Raw genomic sequence first — 20,693 nt, 5'->3', positions numbered from 1 at the left:
TGCTCTCCTCCCCTGACCTCCTCTCTCAATCGCTGTGGGTTTTCACATGTGGCCTTTATTATATTTGCGTCATCCCTTTCAATTCTTACTCACTTGAATGTTTTATGGTGATAGAAAACTTGGTTTTCTCAAATAAGTTATTCTGTATCAATTTAAGACAATCATGTGTTGGCTTTCAATGTGTTAAAACAGTATTATAGTGATTTTCATATGCTGGCTTATTCCTGCATTTCAAGAATGAGTCGCACATGGTCTCAACATGTGACCTTTTTGATGTACTATTGAATTCCATCTGCCCAAATTTTGTAGCAGTATACACTAGGTTCCTGGTCCGTGGGTTTTCTGCAAGATCACTGCTTCATTTGTGTCTCACAATGATGCTTTCTACCAGAGTAAGCTTGGAAATATTTCCACCTCACTGATTTTTGGGAAAATTTGCGGTCAATGCCAATTAAAAATTCTGGAAGCTTAACTCAGTGAAGCCAACTCATCTTGGAATTTTCTGTTGGGAGGTTTTTGTTTGTTCCTAGTTTAATCTATTATTAGATCTGTTCAAATCTGTGGGCTTTTTTTTTTTCATAATTCTGTCTCAGCAGATTTTAGATTTCTACAATCTTCAAGGTACATGACTGCTCAATGTTCCCTGTTATCACCTATGACCTTTCTATTCCTGTGGCATCTGTTATAATGTTTCATCTCACACACCTGAGCTTTCTCATGATTTTGTTGCTAAAGGCAGATAATACAGTTTCCATTTCACTGTCTTCAAAGAAACACATGTTGCTTGCTTTGATCTTTAGTTTTCTATTTCATTTGGTTATTCCCTGATCTTTCTTTTCTTTTTTCTTCTCACCAGCTCCAATTCAAGGTGGATTTGTTTGTTTGTTTCTGTGTGTGTTTGTATGTCTGTGTGTGTGTAAGTGTGCGGTTGGTTGGTTGGGGGTTTTTTTTGTTTGTTTTGGGAGGGTTGTTTTGTTTGTTTGTTTGTTTTGTTGCCCTTCTTTTTCTTGCTTCCTGGACTGTCAGCCAGCCCACCAATTTGGGTTCTACATTCTTCCTCAGTGTAGACATCACTGATCTAAACTTCCCTCCTACTGCCTTTCCTGGATCACATTTTTCTGATATATCAATTTTCACTTCAGTCTTCATCAAGAAACCTTCTAATTTCCCTCATTATCTTTCATTTGAAATACTGATCCTTAAGGAGGATTTTGCTCTCTTCTATACACTTCAGGCGTTTTCAGCTTTTCTTAGCTGACTGCTCTCTAGTTTCACTCAACTACAATCAGAAAAGACAACTGTTATGACTATAATCTCCTCAGCCTGCTAAGAACAGACATATAATATCATGCTCAATCCTAAAGAAAGCTCCTTGTGTCCTTGAGGAAAACCTGTTGTACAGTTTGTACAGACAGAATAATGCTTTCTGCAAGTCTGTCTGGTATAATTCACTGATTACATTCAAGAACTCCACTTCCTTGTTCCACCTAATTATCAATGTAGAATATTGAAATCTGCTGTCACTGTCTATTTCCTCCTTGATAGGGTAATCATCTACTTTATATAGTTCAGCATCTGTTGTAAAGTTTATATGCACGCCTAGTAGATATATACTATACATAGACAGACCTGCTTATTATCATATATATATATGTAATATATGATAATATAACACTACATCCTATATAAAAAGAATTGTATAATTCTTTATCTTGGGCAGTTTGGGCTGACACCTGTGTGGCCACCTTGTTCTCTTCCATCACCTTCGCTGTGAAATACCTTCTCCCCCACCTCCCACTTTCAGCCTCTGGACACCCACTTATATATAAAGTACACTGTCCACCAAGGTCAGAAAAGGACGTCAGAGGTTGTGAAGTCCCGAGTGGGTTACAAGAACAGAACCTGGGTCCTCTGCAAGAGCAGCAAGTGCTTGTAACTTACTGATCAATTACTACATCTCCCTCAAGCGGCTTATAACTGGGACGAGTTCCCACTTCTATCATGTTTTATTGCTAAATGCTAGATATCTGATGTGACCAAATATGGTTTACATAGATAACGCCTCCCCCATGCTCACCATTTTATTGCGGCAATCTTTTTATTTGGGCAAAGAGCGCAAACAACATTTTACTAAATTGCAAGTCCCTGGAAAAATCATTTTAAAAATCCTACAGATCTGTAATAATTTTGTTTCATTTCCCCATGTCAGCAAATTTAATTTTAAAGCCCCCTGGAGGGATGGGGCGGTAGCTCAACCCGATGGCCTGCGACACCAACAAGAAGGCCTGGAGGTTGGATCCCCAGAACCCACACAACCACCAGCGTTTGCAGAGTTGCCAAAAGACGGATCTCTGGCGTTGCACAACCTGTGTGTCAAACCAATGGGGTCACTGAGAGAGCCCGTTTCAAAAATGAAGGTGGCGAGTGACTGAGGAAGACACCCAACGTAAACCTCTGTGGCCTCCATGCACCGCACACACATGTACTTATCACATGAGCACACACATACACATGTGACATGAGAGACTGCTCTATGGTTAAGAGCACCAACTACTCTTCCAGAGGACCTGGGTTTGATTCCCAGCACCCACATGGTAGCTGACAATTGTTTGTAACTCCAGTTCTGTGGTATCCAACACACTCTTCTGGCTTCCACAGGCACTGTACCCTTGGTGCACGGACACACACACAGGCAAGACATTCACATGCATAAAGCAAAATAAACCTTTTAAAACTTAATAAAGAAAAACATTTTTTTTAGAAACCTGCACTAAAGCAGACGTTTCTTTGCATGACTGCCTCTGCACCACTCAAGACAGAAACATTTTCTAGCTTTTTCAAATGAAATCAGTACAATCAACCAGTTGATAGAAGGAATCTTGCCAGAATATTGGCTTTGCTGTAAATGATACTATCAACAACAGCCAACAAACCTCGGAACACGATTAGAAAGGGCCAGCTGAGAAGAGAGCAAGGTACAGATCAGTAGTCTTCCGCGACAGCTGTGGAAAATACTATACAGCTCTCAATAATTCACTGAAACGGTTACGAAAGCAGCTGAGATCCAGACAAACCGGGATCCCTATGCCACACAATGACAAAATATTAGCCACCAGGCACAAGCGCTGTCCCCAGGAAACCTGATAACTGGACTCACTGGCAGAAGAAAGGGAAAATGTGATGCTGTGTAGATGATGCTACGCAGGATAGCTCACTCTCTGCTGTCATGTAACACAGGGCGTCAGCACCAACGGGCGCCAAGTACGGTTTACTCAATTACTATAGAGAGCCTGAAACGAGCTGCCACCCAGCCCACAGGATACAGGACGCTGCCAACCTGACTGCCCAGAGGCCAGGATACAGGACGGTGGTTCGCTCTCTTCTAAGCACAGGATGCCTCAACACAGGACACTCCAGCTACCCTCCTGGGAGAGGTACACAGGGAGGCAAATTCCTGCCGATACCACCCACGGCGCTCACTGATGGAGTGAGAGCCTACTCAGCCTCCAGCCAAACGAACTTCAAAGGACGGGTGGGTCTGCAGTTTGCACCCTGCAGAAAAGACTTGGAACGCAGGGGCTTAAAGAGGTGTTGAAGGGGCTTCCCACCCAAAGCCCTGAGAGCCTGTCCAAAACAGCGTGTCAACGGCAGCGAGAGCCAGCCGTGAACCCGGACCTGACTGCTAGCCAGCACTGTCCTGAGAGAAGTGGGTTATTTCTCGCCACCTGAAAAAGACTCAGCTTGCCAACATAAAAAATGTGTCGTTTCTCAGGGTAGATGGATTACGTCATCTGACAGGTTTTTAAATTATGTTCATGGTAGCCAGGGTGGTGCCCGCCTCTGATCCTGGCTCTCGAGAAACTGAGGCATGATGACCAGAAGTCCAAAGCCAGTCAGAACAAACTAAAAGAAAATAAAATTTAAATCCTATTTAAACCTGGATATGTGCTAGTAGAACAACAAGGCGGTCCAATGCTTATACTTAGTTAAATATTGTCTATCGAGCTTGACAGATTTTAATTTAGCACCAGCCCAGATGAGATAAAAGTATGAATTACCCAGCATTCACCTCACTTGGGTTGGCTTTGCGTGTCCCCATGCGAAAGGCAACGCTCACATACTGGCAGTACGGTCCTTTCTACATTCACTCCAAGGAGCACGGCAGGCCACCTTGTGCGTGGACAGCACCTCTGCCTTCTTAGGAAACACAGCGGTCAAGTACCTCTCCAGGCCAAGTACAAGCCCTGCATTTAAAGTTCCATTGCATAAGGCTAATGCCAGTTCCATTAGCCAGAAAAGGGACAGATTCAAACCCACCCATGCGTCAGTCACTTTGTCTATACAGCCCCAGCTATTACACAGCACCGGGCTAGATGCTGGAGGAAAATAGAAAATGCATCTGAAAAACACAGACCATTCACAGGGTACCAATTGTGAGTCAGCTCTATAAACATTGTTGTGTAACCTCCACCGCAGCCCTGAAGGGAGGCATTATTATCCCCAGTTCACAAAGGAGGGGAAGACATTCTGACCAAAGACTGCAGAAGGCAGAGTCTTTTGCTTACGTTCCCACCGAGAGTCTCATCCACGCCCCGGTCCAACTACCAAGATCCTCTGCATTCTCACAGGAGTCAGAAAGTCCCTCACCCTGTGGGGAAGGCCGGATACTATCCCGAACCCAGATGTGAGGCCTCCGCCCTACATCAGGGTCTGGACCCAACAACCCTTGAGGATAGTGTTTTCCAAATCCCCAGGGCTTCAAACTTACATAGTTTACAGCTTCGCTTGCTTATGAAAGTGTACATCCATCCCTGCAGATCCTCGTCTCCTGGGTTGTTGCCGAGGGCTGAGGTGACTGCACAGGCTGAGAGCACCGGAAACTTGCCTCAGATTCAGGCTCCCAAGCCTTTCAAGGGCACTCCTTTTCCTCAGCGGCCACGCGCTTGAAAACCTTTGTCTCACAACACAGCCCCCCAAAACTATGTAATAATCATGGTCACTGCGACTCGGTCGGTAATCAAAATATAGGGTTTTCTCTCTCTCTCTCTCTCTCTCTCTCTCTCTCTCTCTCTCTCTCTCTCACCAAGTGTTACAAATAATAAAACTGTGTTTCTAAAACATACATTAAAATACAACAAGCAAAGCTGGGCGTGGTGGCGCACACCTTTGATCCCAGCGCTCAGGGAGGCAGAGGCAAGTGAATCTCTGTGAGTTTGAGGCCAGCCTGGTCTACAAAGCCAGTCCAGGACAGTCAAGGCTACACAGAGAAACCCTGTCTAAAAAAAAAAAAAAAAGTCACGTAGTTAATAGGTTAACTTAGAAGGATGGGTGAGAAGTGGCAATCACAACTCTAAGAACAACAACAAAAGCTACGCAAACAATCCATCGATCAAATCGAGAAGCAGAGACGGCACTTAGGACAAAGAGATTGCCTGTGACTATATTTCTCTTTTAAAAGTTCTCTTCAAGGGGCTGGAGAGATGCCTCAATGGTTAAGAGTACAGGCTGCTCTTCCAAAGGTTGAGAATTCAATTCCCAGCAACCACAGGGTGGCTTATAACCACGCATAATGGGATCTGGTGCCCTCTGCTGGCGTGCAGCTGTACGTGCAGGCACAGCACTCATACGTAAATTGAAATAAGTCAATAAAGTTCTCTTCTAGAGTTTGGAGGTTTATCTCAGTGGCAGAAAGTACCTAGCATATACAAAGCCCTGGATTTGATTCCTATTACCACTACCCACCACCACCACAACAACAAAATGTTTTCTTCATATTGTGTTTTGAGTGGTATGGTGAGGTGTGGTGTATGTGTGTGTACATGTGTGGGAGAAGGCACAGATGTTTATATGTGTGCATATGGTGGCCGTCCAATTTCAGCTGCCATTTTTTCAGGCACCATCTACTCTATTTTTCTGAGATCTTTCACTGGCTTAAAACTCACCAAACAGATGAGGCTAAGTGGTTAATGAGCTCCATAGAGCCAACTGCTGCCTCCTCCCCAACACCAAGATTGTTTTTGTTTGTTTGTTTGATTGATTTGTTGTGTTTTGTTATTGTTTTCGAGACAGGGTTTCTCTGTGTAACAGAGCCCTGGCTGTCTTGGAACTCACTGAGACCAGGCTGGCCTCAAACTCACAGAGATCCACCTCATCACCAGGATTATAAGTGCTTGCCACAATGACATCCATCTAGGTTTTGAGCATGTGACAATCAAAACCAGGCCCTACAAACACTTCATAGCCAAGCCATTTCCCACCCCTACGGCACCCCCTAAAAATGTGTTTTTAAAACTGTTTTTTAAAATACTTAGTAGCTATTATGTCAACTCACTAAAAACAAGTGGAAAAAAAAACTGAATGCATTTTGAATTGCAATTCAGCAACGTAGACAAGCTCTCCCCTTCACAGAACTGTAAACAGCTGTGTGCTCTCCTACCAAATCCCCCCAACAAGCCACTGTAGACAACCCACAGAAATTACACTCCTGGATGCAAAGATGTCAGGATGGCTTCATGAGGAGGCAGAAACACTAGCTCCCAGGGTAGCAGAGAACTCCGGAAGACAAGACTTCTAAAGTTCCTGGAAGTATTTAACCATCTCTGATCACCTACTCATGTTTCTCAAAGCTGGGTCCTAGAATGACCTACATTTGGCTCACACTCAATGCTTTCAAGACACAGATCTCTGGCCCCGGCACCCTCCCCCTCTGCCCCTTCTTCAGACATGAAGAATCTGGACTCTGAGAAAGGATAAAAGTTGGCTTTTTAAAACAAACTCTAGATTCTGATGTATACATATTTTAAGAAATACTGGCTCAACAAGACATGCTAATCAGATAAGATGAACATTGCTTAAATTTTTCAGTGATAAAAGGCAAACACCCCTTACCCCACACTGGCCATCCTTCTGCTTCCCAACATCTCCCAACTGTCACCTCAAATAAGTCAGGCTGTCAGGATTGTGGGTACAAGAGTCAGGTAGCCTACAAACCTGCTTCTCTTCTTCCTAACCTTGACATTCTCCTAGAAAAAAATTCTGAAACACTGAATGGCCAAGTGTGGTGGCACATGCTTATAATCCCAGCCCTTGGGAGGCTGAGGCAGGAAAATAAGAAAGAGAGAGTGCAAGGTGGGGGACCCAAAGGTCCATTGTACAATGCCCCCAAATTTCACTAGTACGAATTCCTTCCCTATTAGAATCAACAAAGTTTTTAGGAAAGGGTGTCGGGAGTGTAACACTCACCCTACCTTGAACCTCCATCACCTGGCACTGTGTGCCTTTCACACACAGTGTGTACGTTTCATACACTGGATCTCCAGCCCTCACAGTGTTGAGCAAGATTTTAAAGAAAGGACACTGTGGAGGTTTCAATAGGTTCGGCCCCCACAGACTCATGTACTTGAATGCTTGGTCCACCAGGGTGGCACTGTTAGGAGGTGTGGCCTTGCTGAAATTGCTGTGGCCTTGGTGGAGGAAGTGTGTCACTGCAGAGGCAGGCTTTGAGGTCTCCTACGCTCATGCTATGCCCAATGTGGCACACAGTCTCCTACAGCCAACAGACCAAGATATAGAACTCTCAACTCCTTCTCCAGCACCATGTCTGCCTGCACGATGCCATGCTTCCCACCATGATAGTGGACTAAGCCTGTGAAACTGCAAGCCAGTGCCAGTTAAATGTTTTCCTTTATAAGAGTTGCCTTGGTCATGGTATCTCTTCACAGCAATGGAAACCCTAAGGGTGTCGGCGAGCCGGCAGGCTGACCGCTTCAGAGACCTCTCGGGTCCAGATCCAGGGATTTAAACTGGCCCACTCCAACACCTACCCCACTGACGAGGCCTGTCCTGCAGATCCAAAGCTACAGGATCTCCATGGCACAGGGCAATAGCAGGATGTTCTAGAGGAGTCCCAGTGAGGTCCCAGTATTGATAGCGTAGCAGAAGCCAGAGCCCTGTACCAAACCAAGGACTCACCGCAACGAACATTTGCCAGCAAAGAAGTGTGGATGAAAGGGTATACTGTGGGACATACTGTGACACACTACAGCTTCCACAACGAGATTTTTTTTTCTTCTCTGTTGAGAGGCAGGGGTTGTAAGGGTGGAGGGCAGGTATGAGGGGAGGGGGAGGAGAATAGTATTAGGGTGCATGATGTGAAATTCACAAATAATCAGTAAAAAATTTTTTTTCAAAGAAAAAATATATATTAAGACACCAAGCCTAAAAGAAGTCATTCACTCGTCCCAGGCCACACAGCTAACGAGCACAGAGCCAGGATCTAAGCCCTGGTGAGGCTCTTTTCGTGTGTCATCTCTCTATACCTTTCAAGTGTTCTGTCATAAGTTTGCCTTTGCTCTTTAAATCAGGGGATAACTGCAGTGGGTTGCCTTCAAACCTGTGGTTTAGAACCTTCCTAGACGAGAGACGGCACCAAGCCAGTCACAAGCCGTGTCTTCTCCGTGTCAAACACACACAAAAGGGCCACTTAGTTAGACTGTGAGCGTTGTCTCTCCAGGAGCCAGCCTCGTAAATGGGAACAGGATTTAAAACCTACTCCCCCCCGCCCCGCCAAAAAAAAAAACAAAAAACAAAAAACACATGGAGTCTTCAGCTATCCGAAGGTGAGCATGTAGGAAGAGGTTGTGCCAAGAGGGCCGAGGAGTGGCTCACTGAGTACAAACTCTTGCTATGGACGCACAAGGACCCGAGTCTGGATTCCCACAACTCATGCGTGTGCACTCACACGCACGCCCACGCACAACAAAGAAATGTAATTTTAAGAGTTTAAAACAGAAGACGTAAATCTGTGTAAACATGCAGTGTGCTCAGAGCATTTCTACTGGTGGTTTTGCACATCTTTAAACCTCGTGTTAAACGCTAATACTAAAAGTCCAAGCGTTAAATGAGCTGGCATTTACAGTCTCGGGCTTGAAGTCACCTGCCAAGAATCCATATACACTGCAGAGGCCTTCATAATTAGTATGAGAACTGCGCCCCATTCCCTACAGTTACTAAATATTCTACCTAAAAGAAAAAAAAAAAAAGATGTTCACTCTCATCCTACGCATTCCTTAAAAAAAAAAGTTTTTCAAGAAACAGTTTCTATATGTAGCCTTGTCTGTCATGGACTTGCTTTGTAGACCAGGCTGGCCTCAGACTCACAGAGATCCGCCTCCTTGAGTGCTGGGATTACAGACACACACCACCGCGCCTGACTTCTCCGCATTCTTCTAGGAGTCCTCTATTCAAATAAATGCCATAAACCAGAAGTGTCACCCGGCACACTGTATTAGCTCATTCTGGAAATTTCAAAATGAAAAGGGTGACACAGACGTGATGCTCATCCTAACAAACTACCTCAGAATGATTTCATCTTCGGCGCTAGATCAGGCTTTGTTGGCCAGACTCTGCTAGACTGACCGCTTTACATGAAGAAAAAAGGAGGGCAGTAGGAACTGAATTCCAAAAGAAAGAGGACGGCTGGGAGGAAAGAGGACACAAATATAGTGGTACTAACTGAAACAAGTATTTGTATATATTGTGTCTTTTTTTTATTATTTTAAAAAAGAACTTGAGACAAAGTGATGGCGATACAAAGGAGCTTTTCAGGGATACAGGACACTTATAAGAGAGGTTGTGTGCTCAGTATCTGCTGAGGCCTCCATCTACAGCCACTTCCGGGACTCAGGAGTCACTGGGTTGAAGGAGCAGGAAGAAATGAGCATCTCCAGAAGACAGGGGCATCTCCCCCATGCGATGTTTGTTTATACATTCCTCTGCGACCACCAAGAACTCCAGTCTCAGGGTTGCAAAGGCTGTCCAAAAACCCCCAACACACAGAGCCTTTGCTCCTGCCAGGTTTCTACCTGTGCTTTGCCCACAGTCAGGAAACTTGGATCAAATGACACAGTGTCCACTCTGAAACCCAACTTGCTTGCCTACTTCATTCACAGAGGGTAAAAAAAGAAGACATCTTCCCCAAGACTCCTGAAGAAACAGTGGCCAAAGGACAGGCAGGTGAACTTTCAGGAGGCAGTGTTCACTGTCAGATAAAGGTAGAAATTTTGCCTGCACCCAGGTGCACCTGTTACCACACAACACGGAACAAAGAAAAGGCCATTGGCTGAACTGGTGATGCCCTGTAAGAAGGATGCCAAGCTCCCTGATGGCCTGGACCACACGATCCCGCCCTCTGTAAACTCATGTTTAGTTTGGTGTTTTTGTTTTGTTTTGTTTTGTTTTTTCTTCTTGGCTCCAGCCAAATACATTCCTGCCTACAAAAGTCACTGATATAAAGAATTCTCCAACCATGCTTGAATTTATTAATGATCAACTGGCCCAGAAACCTCCACAACTTCAAAGAGATAAGACTTACCAAGAGGCTACACATTGCTGAAAGTGCTTGTCCTACGCTCCTGGGTGAAGGGTGCATCTTCCCAGGCCTCTTCAGGTGGCTGAGACAGAGCACAGTCCAGGATGGTCTGAGAGAGGCACCTGGGAGCTTCCCTGTAAACTACAAGACCTCTGAAGTGATTGAAACATACAAGGCAACCTCAGCTTTGCATTCTGCTCTCCAGCTAAACTGCAATCATCCTACCTAACTTCCTGATTTTATTCAAGGAAGATTTTCACCACAAAATCAAATATGTACACACACATTCAAAATTCACATTTTTTTTAATTAAGAGACCAAGCAGTGTTTGGGGTCTTGTTTTTTTAATTTTTTTTAACTTTTTTTGTTTTTGGTTTTGTTTTTGTCTAATGTCCAGTTGCCTGAATGTATGTATATGTGCGTGTGCCTTGAGCGCAGTACCCATGGAGGCCAGAAGAGGTCATCAGATCCCCTGGAGACAGAGTTAACAAGGAGTTGTGAGTCACCGTGTGGGTGCTAGGAACAGAACCTGGGTATTCCGCAAGAGCAGCTAGCACTCTCACCCCGAGCCATCTCTCCAGACCCCGTGTTTTAAACTCTTTTATCAATCACAAAAGACAGTGACACCACTGCTGTCATTGGACTGCCGTCTCCAAGTGTCAATGTGCCCCACCCTGGAACAGCATTTTACACACAACCCATTCTGTGCTTACATCGCCCTACAATGAGGCAATTTTTTTAAAGATCAGTTTTATTTTTTTATTCATGCATGTGTGAGAATATATGCCTACAGAAGCCAAGGAGAGCATCAGATCCCCTAGAACTGGAGTTATATGGAGTTAAATGTCCAGCAAAGGTGCCCAGGTCCTCCACAAGAGCAACTATTAATGTCTGCACTCTCCCTCCTTCTCCCCCTTCACCCCTCCCACTACGGTGAGACCACCCCTGCCCCTTCTGCACAGATGAGCAAATGGCCACCTTTGTTGGGCAAATACATGTAAGAAAATACAAGTATTTTCTTGTAAAATGGTCCTCCACACACACAGATGAGAGAGGCTTAAGAACAAAGAGTTTCTGATGGAAAGGGGGTTATCAGTCCTTAAAAAAGTACTGGACAAATGAAAAGCCTTTCAGAGAACAGAAACCACTCAAAGCAAGAACAGTCACACCTAAGGAGGCTCCGAAGACCACCACTTGCCCAGTCCCATCTATGGGAGATCTACTCAGCTGTACCAAAGGCTCACCTACCAGCAGCTAAGCTGCCATGGGGCCAACAATAACCTTCAAATAGCCATGCAGGTCCATTATATGTATTTGTTAATAAACTGGACTTCCATTCTTAATATAGGAATCCATACTCTATGCATCATGGCTTAACACGAATACTGTTGCTATAATTCATTCATTCAGCATTTCCTATGTATCCAGGGCTGAGATTTTTTTTACAGATTTTTTTGTTTTTGTTTTTTTAATTTATGGGTATGTCTGGGTGAGCATGTCACCTGCGGTGGTAGGATCCACAGGGACCTGAAGAGGGATTCTGATACCCTGGAGCTGGAGTCACTGCCAATTGTGAGCTGCCAGATGCAGGTGCTGGGAACAGGACTCAGGTCTTCTGGGAGAGTGTCAAGTGCTCTCAACCACTAAGCCATCTATCCAGAGCCCACTGTGATGTTTTATATGCGCCTTCCCCCCCCCCCCCAAATGTTATAACCACTTCAAGGTTTCATTACTGTTACTAACCCTCCATTTTAGAAAGATAGCCTCGGGTAGCATAATGCCAACAGACAAATCTTGATCTTGCCCAAAGCTTTGTACACATCCACACTGTCCCTCACGAAGGTACTGGGTTTCTTAATATTTGTCAGCTTTGACCAAGCACTAGCTAAAAAGTGCTGTTCATGTAAGCTTTCCTCTTTAAGTTCCCTTCCGGAATTTCCCCACCTTCTAGGATTTTTGCTTCGTATGTCCTCCACCTCCATAACAACGCCTAATAAAGGATGACCAGTCACCAAACCATATGGTAAAGTTTGCTGGGTTAAAACAGTGACACACTTGCTGACACACGTGCAGCTCGTGGCGCTAGCCTGCTAGCCTGCTAGCCTGGCAGTTCTGCTGCTCAGACAGGAAGGGACCCCAAGTTGTCCCAGCATTATGAAACCCCTACAAGGTCTCTGAAGTCTTCTCTACCCTAGAGGAAAAGCTCACTGGCTGCCAATTGCCTTCATAAGCCACATCCATATCCCCCACTCCTTTATTTCTCTGCTGAAACTGCTCAGGACTCAACCTTGAAAATGTCTATGCTTCTAAACTGTGTGTGGGGAATTCTCAGTCTGTTCTGAACACATGTTTTGTGATGACAAAAGGGAAAGTATTCTTAAAGGGATCCCATCTTTGCTACCGTTCCCTAGCAAGAACCATCACTGTACCCTATACACTCTTGACCTCTCTCTGTCTCGTTCATAGCAACCCCTCTTTTTCACAAAGTAGAATTCATTTAACATGACTCCTGGTGAAGTCTATCAAAACGCTGAGGGCTAGTTATGGAAGAAACATGGTGTTTCCTTACTACTAAAAAATGCTGGACATGGCATGTATGCCAAGGCTGAGCATGCTCATGAAAAAACTAAAGTCCCAAAAGTAATTTCCCATGCAAAAGAAAAAAAAATCATTGACCAAGAAGATCGATAATTATCATCAACAAAAATGCCAGACATTCTTTATGGCTATTTCAAAGTGGTTGGTTTTTTAAAGGAAGGGGGGATTAAAAAAAAAAACTAGCAATTTTCCCTATATTTTGGTCTGGTGGTTTTTATGTATATCAATTAGACTCCATGATCATGCAAGAATGGTATTTTATTTCTTTGTCTACTGACCCTACTGCCCATTTTAACCTCAGTGAATTTTTGGTCCATTGCGTAGAAGACTCTCTCTACTAATAAAAATGCGACCTATTAAAGATTAACCTGCCCCCAGGACAGTCTCTCTGAAAACAAATTCCAAGCATTATAATCACCAATTTACACTCTGAAGACTTGAGGGCCAACAACATGACTTACCCTGGTTTAAAATGGAAAATCCCATCTATTTTTTAAGGCTATTGTGAAAAATGGTAAACTACAAATTCACAATCACCGAAATACAAACAAATGCAACCTCTCCCTATTTGACCCTTTCCAAAGAACAAGTTTTCTCCTAAAAATACCTTTTTTTTTTTTGCCCAATTTCGGTTTTTATCTATTACTTTTGTAACTCTGAACTTGCAAACACTTTCTGTTCCCTAAGTATTTGTGAACTATATCTCATACGTTACAAACTGTGGCATGGACTGGAAATGAGTTTGAGCCATGTGGTAATGTTGCATTGCAAAGCTCTTGGTATTTACCAACAGTGCAGCAAGTCTTGTTACTTAGGCATCAAATGTTTCCCTTCCCACAGAACCAGGGAGGCAGGGAGGAAGGGAGGAAGGAGGGGAGGAAGGAGGAAGGAAGGAAAAAAGAAAGGAAAGGAAAGGAAACAAATCAACCTCTATTTTACAGGTGGGGAAACTGAGCTCCCACAGACATTTGAATGCAAGTCTGAGAACTCTAGGGCTCAGACCTGCTATAGCATAAAGCAATTAAATACAAATTTGGTTCACCATAGGTGGTGGCTGTGTGGAATCTGGTGCTGGGTGGGTAGGGTTAGCAAAATGCCATAGTGCTGGGTTCTACCCTCACCTGTCTTCAAGACTTACTTGGACAACAAGGCCGCGTATTTGAAGGTAACTCTGGAAAATGAATCAAAGAACTTTTCAATCACTAAGTGGATTGTTCATTATGTGTAAGTTTATTAAGGCTAAACATCTGACCACAGAAAAGTGATTTAGGCCTTCAGATGTTAGAATAGAGTGCCTAAAAGAGGGTTAACACTTCATATTTTCAGGATGTCCCACACATGTTTCAGTGAATCCAAAAAATGAAAATTCACTGAAAACAAATCCCCTGGAAGACCTCAGACTTTACAAGTGAGCCTCCCAGAAACTGGCATCCACGGTGGTATTTGCTCAGGGTGCTCGTTAAGGGTGATCCTGCGGTGCTCTTAGGAGTAATCAATTTATTCTGTTTCCAACACGAGCAAGAAAGAGTAAGTTGAAAAGCGGTTGAAATAGATCAGCCTAGCATCTTAAGGTTCGATACAGTCTTACAAATACTTCTGCAACATGATCCTAACATTTTTGTTTGCTACTCCAAAACCAGGCAGAATCGTGGAACTAATAAGAAGGTGTCACAAACGAAAATTACTGAAATGTAACCCGGCTTCGATTTTCAAATCCATTGGTTTCCTACAAGGTTACATAATTTAAGGGAAAACAAGCCCCAAGACATGACATTCGGGATGTTTATCGATACAAATAAGCAACGAGGGAGAGAAGTTCTTAGTTAGCCCTTCCAGAAATGCCTGCCAAGTACTCCTGATACTTATTTCCACGAGTTATTGTTTGGGAAAACATGTTGTTCTCTCTTAAAATAACCCTCTTAATTGTTCTGAAAGCCACTGCATTTCCAGGGAGGAATAACTCGCTCCCATACCGCGATACACTGACTGATAAAGTCCAAATAAGTCACGCGGACAGCCATAAAAGCAAGTCTGTAGACCTCCGAGTTTTCGAAGATGAAGGATGAGAGCTACCGAATGCTGACCACGCTCTCTTCCTGAGGCCAGGGGACCACTCTCAGAGGTCTCAAAAGTCACGCTTATTCCGGCTCCCTCATCTCAGCCTTTGGATGTGGTAGGTGAGCCACACAGGTGACCACAGGTAGGCTGGCAATGAACATTTTTTAAGGTCAAAATGACCTTGGACGTGTTACCACTCGCTCTAATCCTAACACGATAAATAAGGATCTGCTTCCAATCCAGCGTGGAGAAAGTTTTTCTTCCTGGGAAAGTCCCAGAAACTCTATAAAGATTTAAAAAATAAAGAAAAAAAGATTTTTTTTTAAATCCCCAAATTATGAAAGACAAAGTCAGACTCCCAGAGCTGCAAGAGAAAGACGTTTATGAAGCGAATGTAACTCAAGATGTCCTGTAGGAGCTCTGCTCCCCTGACACATGCTGTCCTCTGCACCGCCAGGACGCGGATTCCCCATGCCTGGGTGACTCGCTCCAGCCTGGGACTCCAGCGTGGGGGCGGGGGCTCCCAGCTGAAGCCTTGACATCTGCAGCGCTTTTCCAGGCGACCAGACCAGGCCCTAGCTGGAGGAAGCGGATACTGACGAGGGCAGGGGAGAGACGCAGTAACGGTGGCCAGGACCCCCAGCTTCGGGAAACCCGGCAGAGCCACGCACGCTGGGCGATCCCAGAGCGTGGGGATGCCACGGCCCAGATGTCCCAGCCGCAGCTGGCATCTTCGCAGTACGAGGAGCAACTAACTTAGGGGCGGCCGGACCAACTCGGGCCTCCGGCTCCCCCGATCGGGCGGGCTGGCGGAATTGGGGAGGAGGGTGCAGGGGTCCCGCGCCCGGAGTGGGCGCGACGTGGGCCCTCAGGAGACGGATCGGGAGCAGGGGCATGCCTACCTTGGAGCATGGCCTCGAGTTTCTTTCTGTCCACGCGGAAGCGCTCCTCGCTCCACTCGGGGCTGTGCAGGGGCGCCGCGGCCACCAGATCGTCCTCGGAGCCGGCCACCGGCGAGTCGGTGCTGCGCTCGCTGTTGGAGCCTGGGTCCGATTGCGCCGCCAGGTAGCCGGGCTCGCCCTGCGAGGCCATGGTACGCGCGGCGCTCGGGCTGCCGCCGCCCCGGCCCGGGCCGCTCTGGCTCGGCGCGCGCCGCAGCGCTAGCTCGTGCCCCCTCCGCCGCCGCCGCCGCCGTGGCCGCGGGAAGCCCTGCTCATCCCCGCCTCGGGCGCCGCCCCCGCCCCGCCGCGCCGAGCTGCGCCCCGGCCCGTGCCCCCCGCCTGCGGCGCCCGCTCCAAGCGCTGAGTGCAGCCCGCGCCTCCGGCCGCCGCTGGCCCCGCCGCCTCGCGCGCTCATTGGCCGGCCCGGCCCACGGGGAGCGGCGGGCGGGAGCGGGGAGCCCGCGCCCTCTCACACGCACCACGTCCACACGGCGCGCTTGGCGCCGCCCGGAATGCCTGCCCCTCGCTAGGACCCTCCTGGCTCTCGGACACCCTCGCCAAGTTCGAGGCCGTCGCTCCCTGGTGCCCTCCGTCACTTGCCGCTACTTTTCTGTGCTTTCCCGTAGAGTCCATCCCTCTAACAAACTCACAAACTCTCCTATGTACTTCTGCAAGGCCAAGTTCAAGGAGCCCGTAGCTCCTTAGCTCCCAATCCCAGGCACACAAAGCTTGCTTATCCACCCCCTTCTGTCACTTATCACTTTTCTGTCCCTACCCCTGGATGCCATCCCTCACCATACTCAGAATACTCCAAATTTAGACTCAGGCCAAGTTCAAGCCCAGCGTGGCCCTGAAATGCCCTCTCTCAAGTCCACTCCTGTTTGCACACCTTCAAGACACCCCGAGTCTGTCCCGCAAGTGTGAATGAAATAGAGTAAAAGGGAAATCTAGCAGCAGGAAGGACAGAACCCAACTTTTGCAGACATCAGAGTAGACGTGACTTGCCTGCCCCTAAGGGTTTCAATTCAAAGGGCCCTTCACCTTGCCAAAGGCACAAAGGTGGGCGAGAAAAGGAGGCCTCTTCTACAGATCTTTTGTGATTTCCAAGGAAGAGCTAGAGATGGGGGGGGGGAGTGCAGGGAGCGGGACGGGGCGCGTGTCTCTGACTTTGTTCATCTGTGGCCTTGACTCAGCAGGACACTGGTTTCGCCACCTGAAGCATCCGTCCCTCTGTGAGATCATTTTCTGGGCAGGCTGAGAGGGCGCCTCTCTCTTCGAGGCCGACCACCGATCAAAGTCTGCAACTTCTGATCCTGACGTCCTGACCAGCCCACCCACGCACCACTGCTTTCAAAGCTGAGCATGGAGCTGAGAGGACCAGGGTCTGCTATACGATTGGAACACTCTCCTCCACGCCATACAGATTCACACTGTTGTTCCATGGATGACCAGAGCACAAGATGACCTGTTCGTCTTGGGAGGAAGATGAAGATGAAGACGATGGCAAAATATCACTGTGCTACAGAGGGAAGCAGTGGGTTTACACGTGGGGCGAGCTGTAGGGTTCACCTAGGCCCGGACACAACCTTACAGTGAGTTTAAGGTACACCAAAATTCTTCCAGCGGGGCTGGAGGGGTGACTCAGAGAGCAAGGACACTTACTGCCAAGCCCGACAACCTCAGATCCACAGGAACCACATGATGAAGGAGAGGCCCACCTCAGGCAAGTTGTCCATTGACATAAGCGCTATGGAACACCCACTCACTCACACACACATACGCAAATAAATAGTGAAAAGGAGTTTTTAAGAATCTCGAGCTGGAGAGATGGTTTGTTCAACCGTTGAAGGGTACTTGCTGCTCTTCCAGAGGAGCAGAGTTCTATTCCCAGCACCCACCCACCTGCATGGCTCATAACTGCCTGGAACTCCAGCTTGGAGGTATCTGATGCCCTCTTCTGGCTGCTTCTGGCACATGCATTCAAGAACATGTATACAGAGAGAGACAGACAGGCAGACAGAGACAGACACAGACAAACACACGATAGATAGATAGATAGATAGATAGATAGATAGATAGATAGATAGATAGATAGATAGATATGATTTTTAAATTTCTCCAAAATCAGCACCTACTTGACTGAGCTGGAGCACCAGTATAATTTACAGATGAAGAATCACATAGAAGTGACTTAAGCCAGGCGGTGGTGGCACACACCTTTTAAGCCCAGCACTCAGGAGGCAGAAGCAGGCAGATCTCTGTGACTTCCAGGCTAGCCTGGGCTACAGAGCGAGTTCCAGGACAGCCAGGGCTACGCAGAGAAATCCTGTCTCCAAAAAACAAAACAAACAAAAAAAGTGACTTGCTTAAGGACACACAGGTAGGGAAAGGAGCAAGAATGAAACCTGATACATTACCCCTACGCCGCTTAGCCAGTGTGACTTCCGCTGACCTAAGAACAAACACCCTGTTCAGCTGCTCTCTGCCAGCACATGTCCTGATTCTTCTGACTGCCATTAGTGAGTCCTCAGCAAAACATAGTTAACACCAACAGCTTCTACTCAGCAGCATCCCACAGCCTTCAAACACGGTATCTACCCTCTTTCTCTGGGAGTAAATACTCGTTCGACCTTGCTGTGTTCTGGGCACTCTGTTGGGCCTGAAAAATGGCGAGCAAAGAAAGACTTGATTCTTGCACTCTTGTGACTTGCCTTCTGGGAAGAAAGGGAGGGTGCTACCACAGGATAAGTATATGTATTAAGGAGTCCCTATAGCAACCACTGTAAAAGGGGACTCAAGACATGAAAAATTCCTGTAATGGACTAAGTAGGTCCAAAGAGGTCAGTGATGCTTATCAAAAGACTAACCCAAGAATTCAGTACAAAAAGACATTGCCTAGACAGGCGAAAGGAAGGAAAATCATTCCTGCAAAGTGTGACATGATCATAATGACATCCCTGAAAATGGCTTTCATCGTTATCCACGTTTTGTGGTTGAGGAAACTGAGGCACAAGAGTTAAAGGGCATAACCCTGCAGGTGCTAGTCGCTAAGCAGAAAGCTGTTGTGAGTCTCAGGATTGACACAAAAGCTCTGTGGAGGAGGAAGTGGCATGCTTCCTTCGGTTCCTGCAACAAAAAAGAAGGCCAGGAAAATGAGAAATCAGATATGCCGAGATGGAAGGTTCAAGTAAGAGGTGAGTTATCGGTGACACAATCTGTCCCAATGAGTCCAGTCGGGGATTCTATCTTGATTCTCAGAACAAAAGGAAAGTACACTTCAGGCAAAAGGTGGCGTGGTCAAATATGAGCATCAAAGAGATGCCAGTGTAGTTTAGAAAACAGAGTACATGGCAAGGATAGAAGAGTTGCCCCGATGTAGACACTACCCAGGAATGTTAGCTCACGGACAGAGATGGCACCAGAGGCAAAGATCATAAAGAGACAAGAGGATTTGTGGGAAGCCTTTTGGTGGTGTCTTCAATTGCACTGGGTATGAATGAGACATGGGATGATGGCAAAGGATGTGTCTACAGGATTATGGCTGACTCGGAGAAAGACCGGCACTGTGAACTGAATGGGAGATTGTTGTGCTAGAGGAATGATCCTAACATTGATCTCAACATAATGATGATGGGGTGTCATTGAGAACTCTGAGATGTCAAATCAACAATTGCATATAACAGTCGACTTTGGTACTAAGGTCATAGATTGAGAGAATATGATGTTTACCTATGTGCAATCATTCTAGTGAGATGCAGGAATAGGACTTGGCTGGTGAAAGATCAGAAAAAATAAATAAATAAAACGAGCTCAGGAAAGAGTCCCTTAAGCATTCTGGTGTGCATTGGTTGTGTAGGATGGTAAACACAGGGGAATATAGAAACAACAGTGAGAAAAGAGAGGGAAAAGCCAAGCCCGAGTTTTGTGATGTCAGCTCAGGAGAAAGATGCTTTCTCAAATGAGAGCACAACCATGCCTATGCAGTATGGGGAGGTCAGTATGCTTTTTTACCAGAAGCCAGTGGGACTTTAGAAGTAGGCTGGAGTGGGAATGTTGACAGGGGGCACAGATAATGAAATGAGGAGGGAAGATGACTCTTCGGAAGACAGATGTTTCCTTGAGGATGAAAGTGGAAATCTGAGGATAATGAGTACAGAGCAAAGACTGTAGTCCATTGGATGTTGTTGGAGTGTTGTCTTCATGGTCTCTGAGGTTTGAGTGTCTTCTAGATACCCAGAGAAGATCCTGTTAGTAGAATCTAAACACTCAAAAACAGTTCTGGTACTGCCAGGCTTTGAGACCATTGGTAAAAAGATTACAAGAGACGCACAGAATAGAAACAGTTGCTCTGTCAACCCACAGGCCAGCTGTTGGGTTTTATCTCTACATCGCAAGGAGTTCCTATATCTCATGGTTTTTACTTTTGGGGTTTGTGTGTGGGTACATACATATGCACACTGAGGTGGAAGCCAGATGAGCGCCAGTGTCAATCCTCAGGAACCTTCCATATTGTTTTTTGAGACATAGTCTTTCATTGGCCTGAAGCCTGTCAAGTAGGCCAAGCTGGCTGGCCAGTGAGCCCTGGATGGTCTAGAGCTATGACAGTCTGCCTGTCTCTCCTACTCTGTTATAGGCACATTCCACCACACCTGGATTTTCTACATGGGTGCTGGGGATCGAACTTAGGTTCCCATGCTCGTACCGCAAGCACTTTATCAACTGATTGA

General features: G+C 46.2%; 1 protein-coding gene across 5 annotated transcripts in view; it reads right to left on the bottom strand.

The window, feature by feature from the left end:
• Window positions 1-16,230, bottom strand: part of Bicc1 (BicC family RNA binding protein 1) — a 224,220-nt gene extending 207,990 nt beyond the window's left edge. For 3 of the 5 annotated variants that reach the window (XM_021649788.2, XM_021649790.2, XM_021649792.2), the window contains exon 1: window positions 15,928-16,230. In XM_021649788.2, the coding sequence (XP_021505463.1) occupies window positions 15,928-16,117 (190 nt within the window). In that variant the 5' untranslated portion in view covers window positions 16,118-16,230. The remainder of the gene's footprint in view (window positions 1-15,927) is intronic. The other 2 variants (XM_021649791.2, XM_021649793.2) reach the window with 1 other exon arrangement.
• Window positions 16,231-20,693: the final 4,463 nt, after the last annotated feature.

This window comes from Meriones unguiculatus, chromosome 16 (assembly GCF_030254825.1).
Source record: "Meriones unguiculatus strain TT.TT164.6M chromosome 16, Bangor_MerUng_6.1, whole genome shotgun sequence".
Taxonomy (NCBI): domain Eukaryota; kingdom Metazoa; phylum Chordata; class Mammalia; order Rodentia; family Muridae; genus Meriones; species Meriones unguiculatus.
The sequence above is the reverse complement of the archived record's forward strand: the minus strand, read 5'-3'. Positions and strand labels throughout refer to the sequence as shown.